At 41.0% G+C, this 17308-nt stretch overlaps 1 protein-coding gene across 1 annotated transcript in view; it reads left to right on the top strand.

Moving 5' to 3' along the window:
- The window catches only part of LOC138974544 (uncharacterized), a 220558-nt gene that overhangs the window by 143035 nt on the left and 60215 nt on the right, over window positions 1-17308 (top strand). The window contains exons 39-42 of the mRNA XM_070347259.1: window positions 253-402; window positions 5240-5401; window positions 12662-12780; window positions 14396-14540. Coding sequence (XP_070203360.1) covers window positions 253-402; window positions 5240-5401; window positions 12662-12780; window positions 14396-14540 — 576 coding nt within the window. The remainder of the gene's footprint in view (window positions 1-252; window positions 403-5239; window positions 5402-12661; window positions 12781-14395; window positions 14541-17308) is intronic.

The following is a 17308-nucleotide window of genomic DNA, read 5'->3' on the forward strand; positions in this document are numbered from 1 at the left end:
TCCCCCTCCCGTCGCCCCTTGTCACTTCTAGTTTTGATATAGGTTGTAAAACCCAATTTATTACAAATTATACTTAGCACATTTGATGACAACAAAAATATAGCTATAAGTATGTTTGTGTTTCAGCGCTTTCAGTCTTGTTCGCGGATTATCTTTTTTCATGCTATGCAGTGCGTTTAGTATTATTCTGTGAGTTTGACGGCTCGACGAAATATATTAATTTAGCTTCAAGCTACTTGTTTTATTTTCCAGGGGGAGTCACCATGTTATCACCAACAACACAATATGCTTTTGTCGGCACCGATTCCAGGGTTTGGTGCCGCATGGTCGTGTCAAATCAAAAACTAGAAGTCGTTTGGTACAAGATACATCGAAATCGCATTCCGACAGAAATTAAAACAAGTAAGGTTATACATTATTAATTATGTTATGTGCAAAAATGGTGTATCCTACATACGTGAGAGAGACACCCGTGAGATAATAATCGTTCACATCACACGTGTGTATATTATGTTAATGAGGTCATTTCAAGCAAGTCTGGCAGGGACCTGTTTTTCCACTGCGTATGATGCCAAAGTCACCGAGACAAACGTCATTACAGAATCACAAATTGCGCTCGCTAATTACCCTCGATGAATCTTTAGAACTAACACGTCACGCCACACTTTCAGAGTGACGTTTCTTTGCTTTGACGTAATAGATTGCACGAGGCTTTAGGAGAGATCGAAGTTCCAAAACAAGCGTCTTCAATTTAGCTGCCTCGAATGCAGGACATTTTCAGTAAAATACACGTAAGTACAGTATGTAGGATAAACAGAATACTACATGGCTTGTTGTGTCGTACCAGATTTACACTCGTTGCTTTTTCAAATAGTGAACAACTCGCTTTCGCTCGCAGTTCAATATTTAAAAAAAACAACTCGTGTAAATCTGGTACGACACAGCAAGCCATGTAGTATTCTCTATATACTATCCAAAGTTTAGCTTAAGGTTCTTAGGAAAACAAGTCTTGAAAGGAAAATATTTGATCTCAAATGTATATGATGACTAAAGGCAAAGGCATAGTGATAAACATATTTAGTTGGGTCATATCCAAGGATTCCGTGACCGTTGAGAGCAAAGGTCCGTTTCTCGATGGATTTGACTTCTGTGAAGGTTAAATAAAAATGTTAGAATGGGTGCCCCTCGCGAAAGTGTGGGCATAACTTTTGAGAGCCCCAAATTCAAAATGGCCACCATTAACTTTTTACTGGTTTGGCTTAGAATGCTGCACAAAACATGTTTTCTGGGATAATTTGGCATGGGGAATTCATATTTGGTATTATTTATATGATTTGGCCTATTTTTGATGTCCGAAACCAAGATGGCCGCCAATTTTCATGTCCTAACGGTCACTTTTGCAAAGTCTTGAAAGATCCTTCCTAGTAGGCTGTAATGTCCGTTTCTCAGTTGATTTGGCTTCCTTGAAGGTTAAATAATGTTTTTATCCTGGATGCCTTTTGCAAAAATGTAGACACGAAGGTACGAAAGCCCCAAATCCAAAATGGCTTCCAACGACCATTATGAAAATGAACATTTTACTATCTAGTTGATGGAGCATACACCGATTAGGTCTGTGTCTAGTGGGGTCTCTACACATCTTCTGTATCTGTTGAATCTCCAGGCTCGCTCCTCTCATCATCACTTCCACTTTCATCCGAATAATCGCGAAGTGTGAGCTGTTGGGGCAATGGGGGTTGGGTGTAGCGTACTGGTCGGCACTTCCCATCCACAAGTTCCCAGCCGTGCCCAATTGGGGATGGATGGTCAAACATGTTGTAATGAAGTTGGCAATATGTGATATACATGGAGATTCAAGGAGTCGTCATCGGGTGGGAGGCGGAATGTACTTTTCATCTTGTGCCACTTGGAAGCTCTGGCCTGCCCGCAGGTATCATCTGCACTTTCACCATAGATGCTGGAGAGAACAAAGGACTTCATGTCAGCTTTTACACTGTTCTCTAAGTGGGGGCTTTCGCCGACTCGTTCCAGGAGTTCCCTAGCCTCAGGATTAGTCATCGCCGTCTCCATCACAGTCTTCTTCCCATGGCCATAGAATCCTGAGGTATGATCACTTCCAGTGATCACATGGAGAGGTATGATGATCTGTGAGACTTCGTTGGACAACATGTCACTGCAGTTGATAAAGGCATTTTTGCGTTTAATCAGCAGATCACCAGGAAGTTGGTGTGAGAGATATGCTGCTTGAACATATACGTCACTGTCCTCGCTGTCACGTACAACTGTCCCCCTGTAGTTTCCTGTCCTGAGCTTTGCATAGGCAGAGAGCAGCATTGTATCAGCATCTGGATGTCTTAAGACATAGTCCCCATTTGCCACCCCAGTGCACAGGTTCACTGCTGTTTCACCCTCACAGTAAATGACCTCACACCCCACCAGAGCAACTTCTGCTTCCAACTTTTTCTTCACGAGCTTCTGCAATCTGACCTTGTTTCCTGATCTGACCATGCATTGGTTGAATTCATCAGCACCTGGAAAAGTGTCTTCGGGCTTAGGGAACACATTTGGAATATGTCCATGCTTTGCAGCCCGTCGATCATGTTCATCGTCCTTGATGCTGAAGGTAAGGTCATATGTGTCATTGATCAGGATGATGTAGGGGCTTGCATTAGCATGGCGTGAGAAGATGATCGCGCATATTTTATGCAGATAGTCATTCCAGCTGTAGTGCGAACCATCACGCTTCCTAGCCTCTCGGTCATCAGGTGTAGGAGTAGCTAACCGCCAGATCATCCCCATGTCAACAATGCTGATGTAGGTCTGTGGATTTTGAGCAACTGGATCTTTGTTAAACAGCTCCAACATTTTGTTCTTCATAGTCTTGCGGAAGGATCCATCTACGTTGTACAGAGACAAGCATTCCTTGGTCACCCTTCCCTCAAGTACTTGCTCAAGTTGGAACATGCCTAAACCATCCACGAGGTCCACCAGGGCCGCAAGTCCCGACTTTTCCGTCTGAGCCACCTTTGTAGACGCACCAACTGATGCGCAAATCCGCTCGCTGGCGAATGTCTGCCTTTTATTCTTGTGGATGGTAGCAGTGAGAAGCTTTGTCTTGGTGAATACCCTGTCATTCAGGAGGGTTTCAACTTGATCTTGTCCGTCTGCAAATGCAGTATTGAGGTCTTGAACAAGTTCTGGAGAAGCAACCAGGCCAGACTGCAGTGACCTCAGTGCAGGTGATGAGGTGTCAAACGGCTGAGCGTTGAACTCTGTCATGCAGCCCTGCAGGTCCTGAATTGCTTGTTCGTCCTTTTTCATCCTTGCTGGCTGGCACCCAACATGTTTTCTGTGGCGACGCTCGCATTTGAGGTTCTGCCGAACGGCAGCTTTCACCCTGGCCACGTTGTTAACATTTCGGATTGTTGAGAACAGCTGCTTCTTGTTTTGTAGAAGCTGAAGCTAGCCTTGCTTAAGCTTCGAGTTCAAATTCATGGTGGTCTCAATCCACAAATCAAGTGGCTGGCAGGAATAAGGTAGTCCTGTCATGGACTGGGCAAAGTGCGCATTGAAGAATGTCTTTTGCTCATCTGCTAGAGAAGACAACATTGCCCAATTATCTGGAAGACACCTTCCGTAGTCATGATATTGTTGTAAGCCATGAGCCCTTTCAACATGTCGTAAGTTGATGAAACATACTCTGGTCCATTTCTTGCTTGGCATGCATCCAGATTTTGTGCAAGAGGGTCTGTCATCTCCATGGCACAAGATGAAGAGGAAAAGTACATTCCGCCTTCCACCCAATGACGACTCCTTGAATCTCCATGTGGAGAGGACAAATTATATCACATATTGCCAACTTCATTACAACCTGTTTGACCATCCATCCCCAATTGGGCACGGCTGGGAACTTGTGGATGGGAAGTGCCGACCAGTACGCTACTTAACCCCCATTGCCCCAACAGCTCACACTTCGCGATTATTCGGATGAAAGTGGAAGTGATGTCACTGATGATGAGAGGGGCGAGCCTGGAGATTCAACATTTACAGAAGATGTGTAGAGACCCCACTAGACACAGACCTAATCGGTGTATGCTCCATCAACTAGATAGTAACATGTTCATTTTCATAATGGTCTTTGGAAGCCATTTTGGATTTGGGGCTTTCGTACCTTCGTGTCTACATTTTTGCAAAAGGCATCCAGGATAAAAACATTATTTAACCTTCAAGGAAGCCAAATCAACTGAGAAACGGACATTACAGCCTACTAGGAAGGATCTTTCAAGACTTTGCAAAAGTGACCGTTAGGACATGACAATTGGCGGCCATCTTGGCTTTGGACATCAAAAATAGGCCAAATCATATAAATAATACCAAATATGAATTCCCCATGCCAAACTATCCTAGAAAACATGTTTTGTGCAGCATTCTAAGCCAAACCAGTAAAAAGTTAATTTTCATACTGGCCGTTGGTGGCCATTTTTAAATTTGGGGCTCTCAAAAGTTATGCCCACACTTTCGCGAGGGGCACCCATTCTAACATTTTTATTTTACCTTCACAGAAGTCAAATCCATCGAGAAACGGACCTTTGCTCTCAACGGTCACGGAATCCTTGGATATGACCCAACTAATTGGCAGTCCTGTTTTTCAAAGAGAGTAGATAATTAAGCATTGTTATAGATATTATTCAAAGTTGTAATGACAAGCAGACGTGTTCCTACGATGCGAACAAAATGACATGCCATGAAACTGGTTTCGATCCACCAGTTCATGATTTCCACTAAAAAAAAACCACCGGTTAACATTTGACAAACAAAGCTACCAACTGTTATGATTTCAACGTAGCATGCTACGTTTTAAGACAAATTGCTCTGCTGTTATGCCAAGCTTTGGATTGCTACGCTCAAACAAAAATGTATAGGCAGGCCACTGTTTGCTCTTTCTTGTGAGTCCTGGTACTCATTTCTGATTATCATTCCGTGAAGCGGTCAGATTTTGTGTTATAAAACATTGACCAGAGGAACTTCAGACACTCTCATAAATATTGGCCATTATTTATTTATTTTTTTCTAAATATTTGTTTAATGTATATATTCTTGCTCAAAGTAGCCAAACTATGTGCGAATAAATGTTATACACTGCTACACTAAAACACCATTTGCTACGTTAAAATCATAAAAAGTAAATTGAAACTTGAGGTTTTAGTTGACACGAACTGATATCGTGTTTGTTTTTCAGGCGACAAGTACAGTCTTGGCTATGAGCGAGCTTTAGATGAGGAAGCTGCCTATCTGGAAATCAAGAACGTCACGGAAAGCGATGCTGGCAATTACTCATGCAGCGTGATACATCTGCCCTACAGACGTTTCAAAACCCATGACATTAACTTCATTGTTATAGGTGGGTACTTTACTTTTTAAACATAGAACATGCGAAGAGAGTCAAACTTTCGAGTTGACTATTTGAAACATTTGCCCCCCTCTCCCCCCTCTTTTTTTTTTTAAAGAGCACATAACCATCTCATTACATTGCATTGTCATAGCCATGGGGGGAGGGGGGGAGTTCACAAAGCGTATGTATAGACATATGTGTAGCGAGACTGAATATGGTGCAGTTACAGGTTACCCCATACCCCTCTTCCTTTTAAAAGCACCAACACATGTGTAGAGAGTCAGAATTTCAAGTTGACTATTGGAAGCCCCAGACCCCTATTTTTCTTTTCTTTATTTGGTGTTTAACGTCGTTTTCAACCACGAAGGTTATATCGCGACGGGAAAAGGGGGCAGATGGGATAGAGCCACTTGTCAATTGGTTCTTGTTCACAAAAGCACTAATCAAAAATTTGCTCCAGGGGCTTGCAACGTAGTACAACATATTACTTTACTGGGAGAATGCAAGTTTCCAGAACAAAGGACTTGACATTTCTTACGCACTGCTTGACTAAAATCTTCACAAAAATTGACTATATTCTATACAAGAAACACTCAACAAGGGTAAAAGGAGAAACAGAATCCGTTAGTCGTCTCTTACGACATGCTGGGGAGCATCGGGTAATTTCTTCCCCCTAAAGAGCACGAAGCCATTTCCCTACGTTGCATTGCAATACCCAGAGGGTTAATTCACAATGTATATGTAGACATGTGTAGAGAGTCAAAATATTATGACAGTCCACCCCCTCTCCCTTCCTTTTAAGAGCACCAAAACATGTGTAGAGTCTCAATTTCAAGTTGCCTTGTAGAGACGCATAACGTCACGATAGTCTGAAGCTGGCAATGCGACGGAAATATCAAATAACTTTTAGAAGCACATATTTGAGAGTAGTTTGACATATTTTGTGCTTTTTTTTCAAGTTGTAACGGTCCTTCTTTTTCCACAAGCAACTTTTGTGTTTGAATAGTAGATTTCTAAGATTCACAAAAAGTCCAAAGAGTTTAGCCGTATTAGGCGGATACTTCACCAGTCACTCGTTAAAAAAGGCGTTACATTTGGTATGGAAAAGGATCTTGCTATCACAAATGCATTCTGAAAAACTCATTGCACATAGACAAATCATACGCACAGTCAACAGCCAATCTTTCATCAATAGGGACACACAAAATAACGTTTCTACAGTTTATGTACATAACTTTAGGAAAACAGAGGGTTTTGAAATGATGCAGTGATCAGAATGTGAACCGTGTGACGGTGAAATGGGTTAAAGATACCGTGTGTTCTATGAGTTCCTTAGTTGGACCGTTGATACTTGGTTGTATTCCACAAACTGGTGTCTTCAGTCTTAAGAGACCTAGTGCTTGCTGCCGGCAAGCCGAGAACATTTTCCCTCTTTATCTTTGCTGCGCTGGCACCAAAATCCCTCCGCGCGTAGTTGTTTTCAGACACATCGTACGGAGGGTGTCTTGTGTCCAGTCTCCCTGGGCATTCTGCATCAATCCCACGTGGATCCTCACTCGGTCCGTCTCGCTCGCCCGACACCAGAACTGTTAATAACATGTTGATTAGAGCTCATGTTCATTCACGTCACTGACGTAAAGTATCTCACCCAATCCAATCGAAACGACACAGCCACGTTTAACATTGTCGCTTTATTTCCGTTAATTTATCTTAACATTACTGAAATCAGTAATTAACGTTAAGTCCTTCTTAAAAACCAATTGCTCTAAACGGAATTCAACACATAACAGTGACAAATGTCACACGCTTTCCTTCTTTGCCACTACTAAAGCAAACGTGTGCAAGATTGTATGTTACACGCTTTGGAGCATGTGCAAGAACGGATTCAAACTCGAAAATCGTCCCTCCAAAAGCCCCAAAATGCACACACGACTTTTATTTCTCCTGCTGTTGTCGTGTCTTCTCTTTACACATTCTTCAACGCTGAGAATACTGAAAACGGCATCCCAGACTACAGTACTGTTTCCATACGCGAGTTTAGCTTCCCTTGGAAAGTGGCTCGCTCAGGAGGCCAGTTAGTCTGAAACTAGAAGGACAGAGTTCTGAACATAGATGACAAAGACCCCGGATCGCGGAAAGAACAAACATTTCGCGGATGCAGACACAGAAAGACGTCATGAAGAATGGAATGCTTCAAAAGATACAGACTTTGACGATGACTGTGACGTCATTCACATATACCGAGACGTCATTCATAGTTGTTCGTTCACTTTCGTCAAAAAGTAGATCTCTCCACAATGGCTGCTCCTGTGTTTAGGTTTATCAAGCGTGAGTACGCAAAACGTGTTTGTTCTCTCCTCTGTTGAAGCTGTGAGACATAATCGCCATTACGAGCTAGTCGTGTGACAGAGAGTGTTCTTGCACACTCGACTGCTGCTGTTTCACTCCGGCTAAATCCGTCGTGAAACATCTACAGTCTCGTGTGCAAGAAAACTCTCTGTCACACGACTAGCTCGTAATAGCGGGTAACGTTAAATACACAATTGTGTCGCTCATCATCCAACCATGTACATTGTCATTAACATAGTGAAGCACGTTACAATCAGCCAAAAAGTAACTGTTTTTACAGGAACAATATCCAACATATTCATTAGGCACGCACTGACCATAGCCCGTCGGGATTAAACACACAGAGTGTGGAGTTTCCTGCCTACCTCTTTTGAGTCTGTTGAGACCATATTATACGTTATTTGCGTTTTTGACCAAAATATGACATTTTACACAGATCGAGACAGTCATTGTTCTCCGAGACAACAAGGTGAACAAAGACTGTCGAGATCTGTGAACAATGAGGTGAACAATGACTGTCGAGATATGTATAAAATGTCATATTTTGGTCAAAAACGCAAATAACATTTATGTATCGATCGAATTCCTTTCAGGTACTGACTTTGTTGTTGTTTTGATGAGTGAACGAGCACACACACATGCAATCAAACACACACACCAAGAACACCTGTTTACACCAAACACATACACTTCAATGCGCCACAAAAATAGTGCAACTTCAAAACTGTATTCAACTCCTTCAATTAACATTAGAATATTTGATTATCGCAATTTTTGTTTTTCAGAACATAATCAAAGGAACGGAAAATTCATGAACATCAAATACAACATTAAATTGCTACATCTCTTTGCACCGTCAGTGTCGGTAACTGTTGTACACACTTGTCGTCACCCTGTCTCGCGATCAAGATTGGACGAGTTCCTTGAGTAAGTTTGTGGGGTTAACAGCAGAGACAATCAACACGTTTGGTCTTATTTTGTTTTTGGGATGTTCAAGTTGTCTATGATACCGTTGTGGATGGTAGGCAGAACTTGCATTGTCGTGGATAGTGGCATGTCAGGTTCATTTTCTGCACTGAGGAAGAAATTCATATCTTCAAAGGGCATGTCGAAAGTACTTGCCCCGCGCATATCGACTCGGCCAGTGGCTGTGTGTGCGACAGAGCTGAGTGAACTTCGCGAGAGGTTTGAATTTGGCCGCGGCAAAACTTGGAGTTGTGTGTTGCCTGCAATATGCTGATGGAGGGTGTCTCCCATGTTCATCTTTTGTTCAGCTGAAATGTGTTGGTATTCGATCGGAGTTAAACGTCGTCTTTTGTTTTCAATTTCTTCTCGAGATAGATCTGCAAATCGCTTCATTTTTTACAGTTTTGCAGACGTGTGCTTTGATCTGTGGGTTAATCCGCGTGTCCCAAATATGAAGTAAGTAGTTCCTTTGAAGTTTCGATTAACATGAAACGCCCAAATATGAAGTTGTGTAGGCCTCTGACGTCACATGGCTCAAAGAAGGGAAATCCAATGTCCAATCGATACATTGACGCTTAAATGCAAGCTCACACTCTTGCTGTTTCTGTTCGAAAAAATGTGCTTTTGAAACACGAGTTCCTGTACATTCACGTGCTCACGTGTTTCACTGATACCACGAGACACTGCCACTGGGAATCCACTGGATGTGTGCGTGCAGTCTGTTGGACAGTGTCATGCTCTTGGTACTGTAACCGAGTGCCGAAACACTACGATCACCTCGGGAGGCGAAGTGCAATCAAACAGGATTGAAAATGTTAGGGCTAATTTCTTAGCCCTATAAAAACTGTTATGCAAACCCGAAGGTTTCCATGTACATACAGACAATCGGAAACCACCAGACCCCATCACACAAAAAAATCCACAATACACCGGTGTTGACTTTTAAAGGCCAACAACTCGGGTGCAGAGTCTGATGTGAAAGGAGCGGTAGCCTCCCCTGTCACAATCGCCCCCGTTTGAATGAACTTCGTCCCGAAGTTCCGAAACGGGGGACCACTGTCCATCCCAAGTTCGCAGAATGGGAACAGCACGAAAATGTTCAGTGGTCATATTATGCCATTACCTGAACATATCATACCGAGTCCCATCCTGCTCGCCAACAACTCGGGTGCAGAGTCTGCTGTGAAAGGAGCGGTAGCCTCCCCTGTCACAGTACAAACTAACGTTTGTGCAATAATTTACAGCAACAGTATTATCATGACATCATTGCTTTACAATGCTCAAGTAAACAATATGCAGCGCCCTTAAAACGGTAAGGGACTAGCTGAAATGTTCACTTTTAATCGTTTGAGTACATTTTGTGTTGTACCTAGAATTAAATAAACATCTGTTGGAATATATGCAATGTCCTCATTTCCACTCGTATATTAAAACATTACTGTCCATGCTCTGATACAGCTGTCTGTATGTGTATTGAACATAACATAAAAGCGGAGTCAGAACACTTTCCGTTTTGCGTGATTTTGATTAAAAAAATGATGTTTGGATTGTTGTTGAGGTGTTAAAGTTGATATTTTGTGTTTGTGATATCAGAGACTGAAACAGACATAAGCGAGAAGAAAACGCTATATCAATTTTCTGACTTGTGATTGTGACACATGGCTACCTCACGTAATAATAAATAGCATGTTGCTTAAGTTCGTGTCTACTGTGTTATGATTTACCTGAATTAAAATTGTTTAAAATATGAACAGTTAATGAATTGTAAATCTAAGATAAAACTAATGAAGCTAGCAAGATTTGCAGCCCATGTTATGATTTTAGTATGTTCCTTTATTGGTATGTATATGTATGTAATACATGTTTTTGTTTTGTGTTTTTACAAAGGATGCATGGCATAATGGTATTGCCAATTTATTTCGGCTGTGTTCTATCGTACCGCTTAAGGCGTAAGGGTCACCCAGATTGTCGGACCAAAACTGTTATTTTTTTAATTCAGTCACTTGTCATCAATGAATTGGCTTGATGTTTGGTAGTTTTCTTCAAAAATCATTATATTTTCAGAAAACATCAAGTTTGAATGCCTAAATTAAGTAGAACAACTGAAAATAAAATAGTTCGTAAAACAAATGGGGAAAAAGTATGTGTCCAATTGAAAAATAAATTGGCACTCATATTTAAAGCATCATTACCTACATTATGTTCTAAAAGCTTTCTGTTTTGTTGGACATTTTGCTTTTAGTAGCATTAGCAAAAGAATACTATAATTCTATATATTATTATGATATATCACACAATCAAAAAAATTCTATTTTTTTGATTATCAGCTTCATTGTAGAACAAAATATAGCCAGTCCAGTGAACATTTGATGTGCAAAGTTTGAATGGAATAGGTGAATATTTGAAAAAGGTGATCATGAAAACAGTGTAGCTGCTCTGTGATTTTGCGCGAACTTTCACCACATAAATCATGATGATTTTCTCAAAAAGTTGACTTTTTTCACAGTAGGCTCGATAGTTTGCTTCGAAATTCACTTTCAATGCACGAAAGCCGCCATCTTGCCGTCAACTGTAGGGAGCAGTCGTTGTACGGTTGTTTTAAACCAGGGAGACAGGTTAGGCTTATTATTTTCCAGCAGCTCAGCGCAAATAGAATTGTTGTTATTTTAGATAGTTCGGCCAGTGATTTTTAATTCCCATTAACCTACTTTGAGCACTTATTGCAAGAAAACTATGTATGCTAGAGACAAAATGTAAACTGCACATGAAAAAAGAGATATTTTTCTAGCTTTTGGCAACATCATAATTTAGTATATCTGAAAAACGATTTTTTTTCCAAATTCTTGGTGACCCTTACGCCTTAAAGTATACATATTATCTGTCTGATTTCTTACCTGATTTTGTTAAACCTATTTTTGTTTTTGCTTTGTTTGTATGTATGGAAGTGTATATTGCCAATTTATGTTGGTTGTATAGTATTGTTGTATTTTTCCACTCAATTTGTATACATATATTAACTGTCTGATTTGTTACCTTTTTTGTGTGTAAAAGTTATATCTTTGTTTCAAAGCCCTCTGGGCCCAAAACAATAAAATACTTGACTTGACTTGACTTGACTTGACTTATTGGCGAACGACAAGAAGAAGAAGACTTGACTTGACTTGAATCACATTTTAATTAAATCAAATGCAATGGCGCTGTCAATGTACTGTTTAAAAACAAAACTATAGGATCCTATCAGACGGATGTCTTTCTTTTTGTGTTCATTTTATTTCAGCAAAAAATCCATGTGCCCTTCTGCTGTTGAGTGGAAGGGGAAGACAGGTTTTTAGTTGGGCTACTTATTCTAATAGATTGTGTATGCACAGAATAGGAACAAGAGACTGTAGGTGACAAGAACAAGATAACAATGAACATTTACTCATCAAAACATGACCCCTCAAAACACGAACAATCAAAACACGAACAATCAAAACACGAACAATAAAAACACGAACAATAAAAACACGAACAATAAAAACACGAACAATCAAAACACGAACAATCAAAACACGAACAATCAAAACACGAACAATCAAAACACGAACAATCAAAACACGAACAATCAAAACACGAACAATAAAAACACGAACAATCAAAACACGAACAATCAAAACACGAACAATCAAAACACGAACAATCAAAACACGAACAATCAAAACACGAACAATCAAAACACGAACAATCAAAACACGAACAATCAAAACACGAACAATCAAAACACGAACAATCAAAACACGGACAATCAAAACACGAACAATCAAAACACGAACAATCAAAACACGGACAATCAAAACACGGACAATCAAAACACGAACAATCAAAACACGAATTGACCGCTGAGTACATGGTCATTGTTATCTTGTTTATGTTTGTACAGTTTGTGATTTGACGCGTACTGCGTTTTGTTTTCAGTGGCGCCCAAGATTACAAAAAACCTTACCTTCGAACCTGACCCGCCAAAGTTGGGAGACAAGGTGGTCTTGAGATGCAATGCTAGCGGCAAACCACGTCCAACCTATATGTTTACAAAGGTAAACTGAAACTTGACCTGGTATCCCATACGATGTTGCCGTATTTTGTACGCATGCATGGTTGTCTAGAATACGATCAGTACAGTCAGTGGAATACAAATACAAACAGAAAAATGCCAATGCTACTTTTCTTCACAAACGCATTCTGAAACCGATCCTGTATTTTGACACATGATTAGTTTTTGTCAGTCAACATCGAAAGAAGCATTTGTTTAAAAAATGTATTGGTAAGCTTAATTAACGATGCGACGGATGCGGGTGAAGCACGTTTGAATCATGGATGTTCAAATGCTGTGTGCAGTACGCTTATTTTTTTTGAAAATACACCAAGTTTGTTTGAGAATACTCTAAATGAAAAACAGGGGTACCCAGGTCTGTGAAACACATTTACTTAAGTGTATCTATGTCGTGAGATTCAACAAACCTGCTTACTGGTTTGATGTGTTTTGTCTAAACCTCAGCCAGGATGCATTTGTACAAAGGTTTAAGTGTACCTCAGCCACTTGTAGAAGTTCAACTGAACTAGATATGTTTGTCTGCATGCATTTCTTATTTCGTTGTATTGTATACGTAAATATGTTTTATTGTTTGTATATGTGACGTTTTTATTTTCTTCGCTTGTTTAAATCAAAGTACATTATTATGCTGACTGAAGCATTTCAGTAACTCTCACTGTTCACATGTTTAATCAAATTGTTTTTCTCATGATATCGCAGAAACTATGTAATTCTAACTTTCCAAAAGTGAAACTCCAGACTGTGCCTTATTGAGCTTCACGGTGCAATCACATATTGATTAACGTTCATTTGAAACTCTGAGGTTATTATCGTAGATTGACGCCCAACCTAAGCCTTCGTTTCCCACAGAGCCATACAAGCATGTCGTAAAATATATGAACTATGAACCCAGTCTGTTTTTAGACATGGTAAGAACGCCCTATTAGTATGTTAGTGTCCTTGGAATTGTCAATCACAGGTGTTCGCTAGATGTATAAATCATGTTACTGTTCAGACTAATGACGAGCAAAGTTGGATATGTTGACGAAACGATGACCAAAAGTCTTGTTGTGGGGCAAAGGGTGTTGCAACTTAGGAACACAATCATTGTTTCTTGCTTTCAAAACTATGCTCAGTTTATGATATACATGTAAAAGAAAAGAACCTGTTGGGAACGGGTGTCAACAGAGACAATGGTGAGTGAATAGTACTTAGATGATCTATCACTGATTGATTTAGAATGTCTAGCAGTAATAATAAGAATAAGAATAAGAATACTTTATTATCTCATAGAGAAATTCAGGCGTGGTATATAACAATAATACAAACAAGACATTGATTTTACATTAGACATATAGCACTATATAACAGGGCAGGTTATAAACACACCTCCCACATACCTCTCTGGACATTCCTTGCATTGTGCTTACGCATTCAGACATGAAAACATCCCTGTCTGCCTTACACATCGCACACATGGACATTCTTATACGCTCAACTTACCCATTCACACAGGGACATTCGACCTATGGTGACAGTATTAGACCGAAAACAGTACCAGTGTATTGTGGTGATGACATACTTGGACCTACAACAGTACCTTTGTATTTTGATGACAGTATCATCAGAATCTGCTGATGGAACCCCAAAACAAAGAAACATACATCATCGAGAACATGAAGCCTGAAGATTCGACGGTCTATATGTGTAAAGCGACAAACATTGGTGGCTCAGCCACTACTGTCGCTCAATTGGAATACAAAAGTAAGTACCCTGCTTCGATCGTTGTTCCATTCAGTTCGTATGTCAGTACGGGGGCCGGGTAGCTCAGTTTCAGATTTCAGAATATTTTCGTCACGTCGTCAATTGCTGACTTTTAGTGACTAGCGCTCTTTAAGAGGACAAAGACGGAGAAAAAATAAAAAGTAACTGAGGATAGAAAAAGACTTAAGCATAAAAAGAGTAGTCAAACGAAACAAAACAATCAAGAAGGAACTGAATATAACTGAGACCCTACTCTAACTTCAAAATAAAAATAAGGAGTAGGAAGGAGTTAGAATGAGAGTTTGGAGAGCTCCCCTCTGAAAGATACCAGAGAGGGAGCCTCAGCAGCAGCTTCCGGGAGGGAATTCCACACGGGGATGGTACGCGGGAAGAAGCTGTATTTGAAATAGTTTGTACGGGCGGAAATTTGGCGAAGTTTAAGGTTGTGGTTGGATCGAATTCTGCCAGTGCCAGGGGTGAGGTAGGGATCTGGGGGGATATCTACCAGGTTGTTGATGATTTTGTGGAGCATTGTGAGTTGGGTCTTGGTGCGCCTACTTTCTAGTGTTTCCCATCCGAGTGACTGCAACATGGAACTGACACTACTTTCATAACTATAATCGTGTGTCACATACCTTGCTGCCCAACGTTGAATCTGTTCTACCTTTTTAGTCATCTCTACGGTGTGCGGGTTCCAAACTGCACTACAATACTCTAGGTGTGGTCGTACAAGCGTGAAGTATGCGTTGGACTTGGTCTTCTTGTTGGTTGTGCGTATGTTTCTTTTCAGGAATCCGAGAACGCCGTTTACTTTCTTGGTAACACGGTCTATGTGGGACTTCCATGAAAGGTCACTACACATATCTGCACCTAAATACTTTGAGCTGGTTGTCTGCTCTAGTGTGAAACCTTTCAGAACATAGTCAAAGGTGGTTCTCTTGCGTGATCTGGAGCAAGTCAAAACACTACACTTCTGTGGGTGGAATTCCATACCCCAAGTCCTTTCCCACTGTGACAAGGTGTTTAAATCACGTTGAAGGAGTCTACAATCCTGTATGTCTCTAATTTCCCTGTAGAGCCATACCTGAGAACACGATTTTGCCGTGTTTTGTCGGGAATACGATCAGTTCGGTCAGTAGACAACAATACGAGGAGAACAATTCCTAGACTACTTTTCCTCACAAGCGTATCATATCCCGAAGTCGATCCAGTGTTTTGTAACATGATTACTGTTATTGCCAGTATACATAGAAATAAGCATTTGTTTTACACGTGTTGATAAACTTAATTACCGGTGCGACGGAATCGTGTGAAGCATGTTTGAATCATGGATGTTCAAATACTGTTTGGAATACGCTCAAAGCGGCGTATGGCTGCCTAAATGGCGGGGTAAAAACGGTCATACACGTAAAATTCCACTCGTGCAAAAAATACACGTAGTGTACGTGGGAGTTTCAGCCCACGAACGCAGAAGAAGAAGAAGAAGGAATACGCTCATTTTTCTGAAAATACACCAATGAAGTTTGTTTGACAGGATTCCAAGAGCAAGACGGGTGTTCCCATGTCTGTAGAGCACTGCACTTGTGATCCTAACGTCACAGGTTCGACACCCGTAAGGGACGAACACTGGTCAACGTTATGTGCAGACTCAGAGACGTATCCATGTCCCAGCCCTATGTCACCACAGTGGCACATAAAAGACCTCGGTCATTCTGCCATACGTGCAGGTGACTGCATGATTACACCTAAACACGCAAACACCCGGGTAGCGCGACTCTTGTTGCTGCTAGCTTTCCACTGGGAGTAAGCGACCCACAATTTCCCAGCATTAGGGAGAATATAGATTTTTTTTAACATAGAACAAATGTTTGCCTGTAGTCAGTTTGTTTGTTTGCTTAACGCCCAGCCGGCCACGAAGGGCCATATCAGGGCGGTGCTGCTTTGACATTTAACGTGCGCCACACTCAAGACAGAAGTCGCAGCACAGGCTTCATGCCTCACCCAGTCACAATATTCTGACACCGGACCAACCAGTCCTAGCACTAACCCCATAATGCCAGACGCCAGGCGGAGCAGCCACTAGATTGCCAATCTTAAAGTCTTAGGTATGACCCGGCCGGGGTTCGAACCCACGACCTCCCGATCACGGGGCGGACGCCTTACCACTAGGCCAGCCGTGCCGGTCTGTAGTCAGTTACAGCTGTATATCTTTAAGTTAATGGTGAAGAAAACATGAAGTTCCATTTTGTTTGCTACTTCTGCGTTTATTGCCCCAAATGCACGAAACGATGGCAAAAAATACCTATAGGTTACACACTTTCGAGTCTTGGATAGCTGAGATATTAACCAGCTTGAGAAAATATGTTCGCCGAGAGAAACGAAATTCGTAGAATTGGCCATTCTGACGGGCTGGACTTTGGTCGCGTTTTACATTTGAATAGGAGTAAAATATGCCTTTGTTGCCCTCAAATATACAATTGTTGCAGAGGAAATGCGCAGCATAATTATACACTACTTAAGAGACACAGAAACTGATGTAAATAACCAGTCGTCTTTTATTGACAGACGTTCAACTTCACGTATGGCAAGCAGGGTAAGTACAAGGTGCTAATGTAACAAGTGCCAACGGATGCATGTGTGGCAGAGGAGCCACATTATAAAAGTTTGTCTCAGGTAAATAAAGTGTTTATAACCGGCAGTGTATCTGGGTAGGATGTTCTTGCTATGTTGGCGTTTGAAGGATATTTAATGCAGAAAAGTCGACGAAT

The sequence above is a fragment of the Littorina saxatilis genome, linkage group LG8 (genome assembly GCF_037325665.1).
Source record: "Littorina saxatilis isolate snail1 linkage group LG8, US_GU_Lsax_2.0, whole genome shotgun sequence".
In the NCBI taxonomy this organism is placed as follows: Eukaryota; Metazoa; Mollusca; class Gastropoda; order Littorinimorpha; family Littorinidae; genus Littorina; species Littorina saxatilis.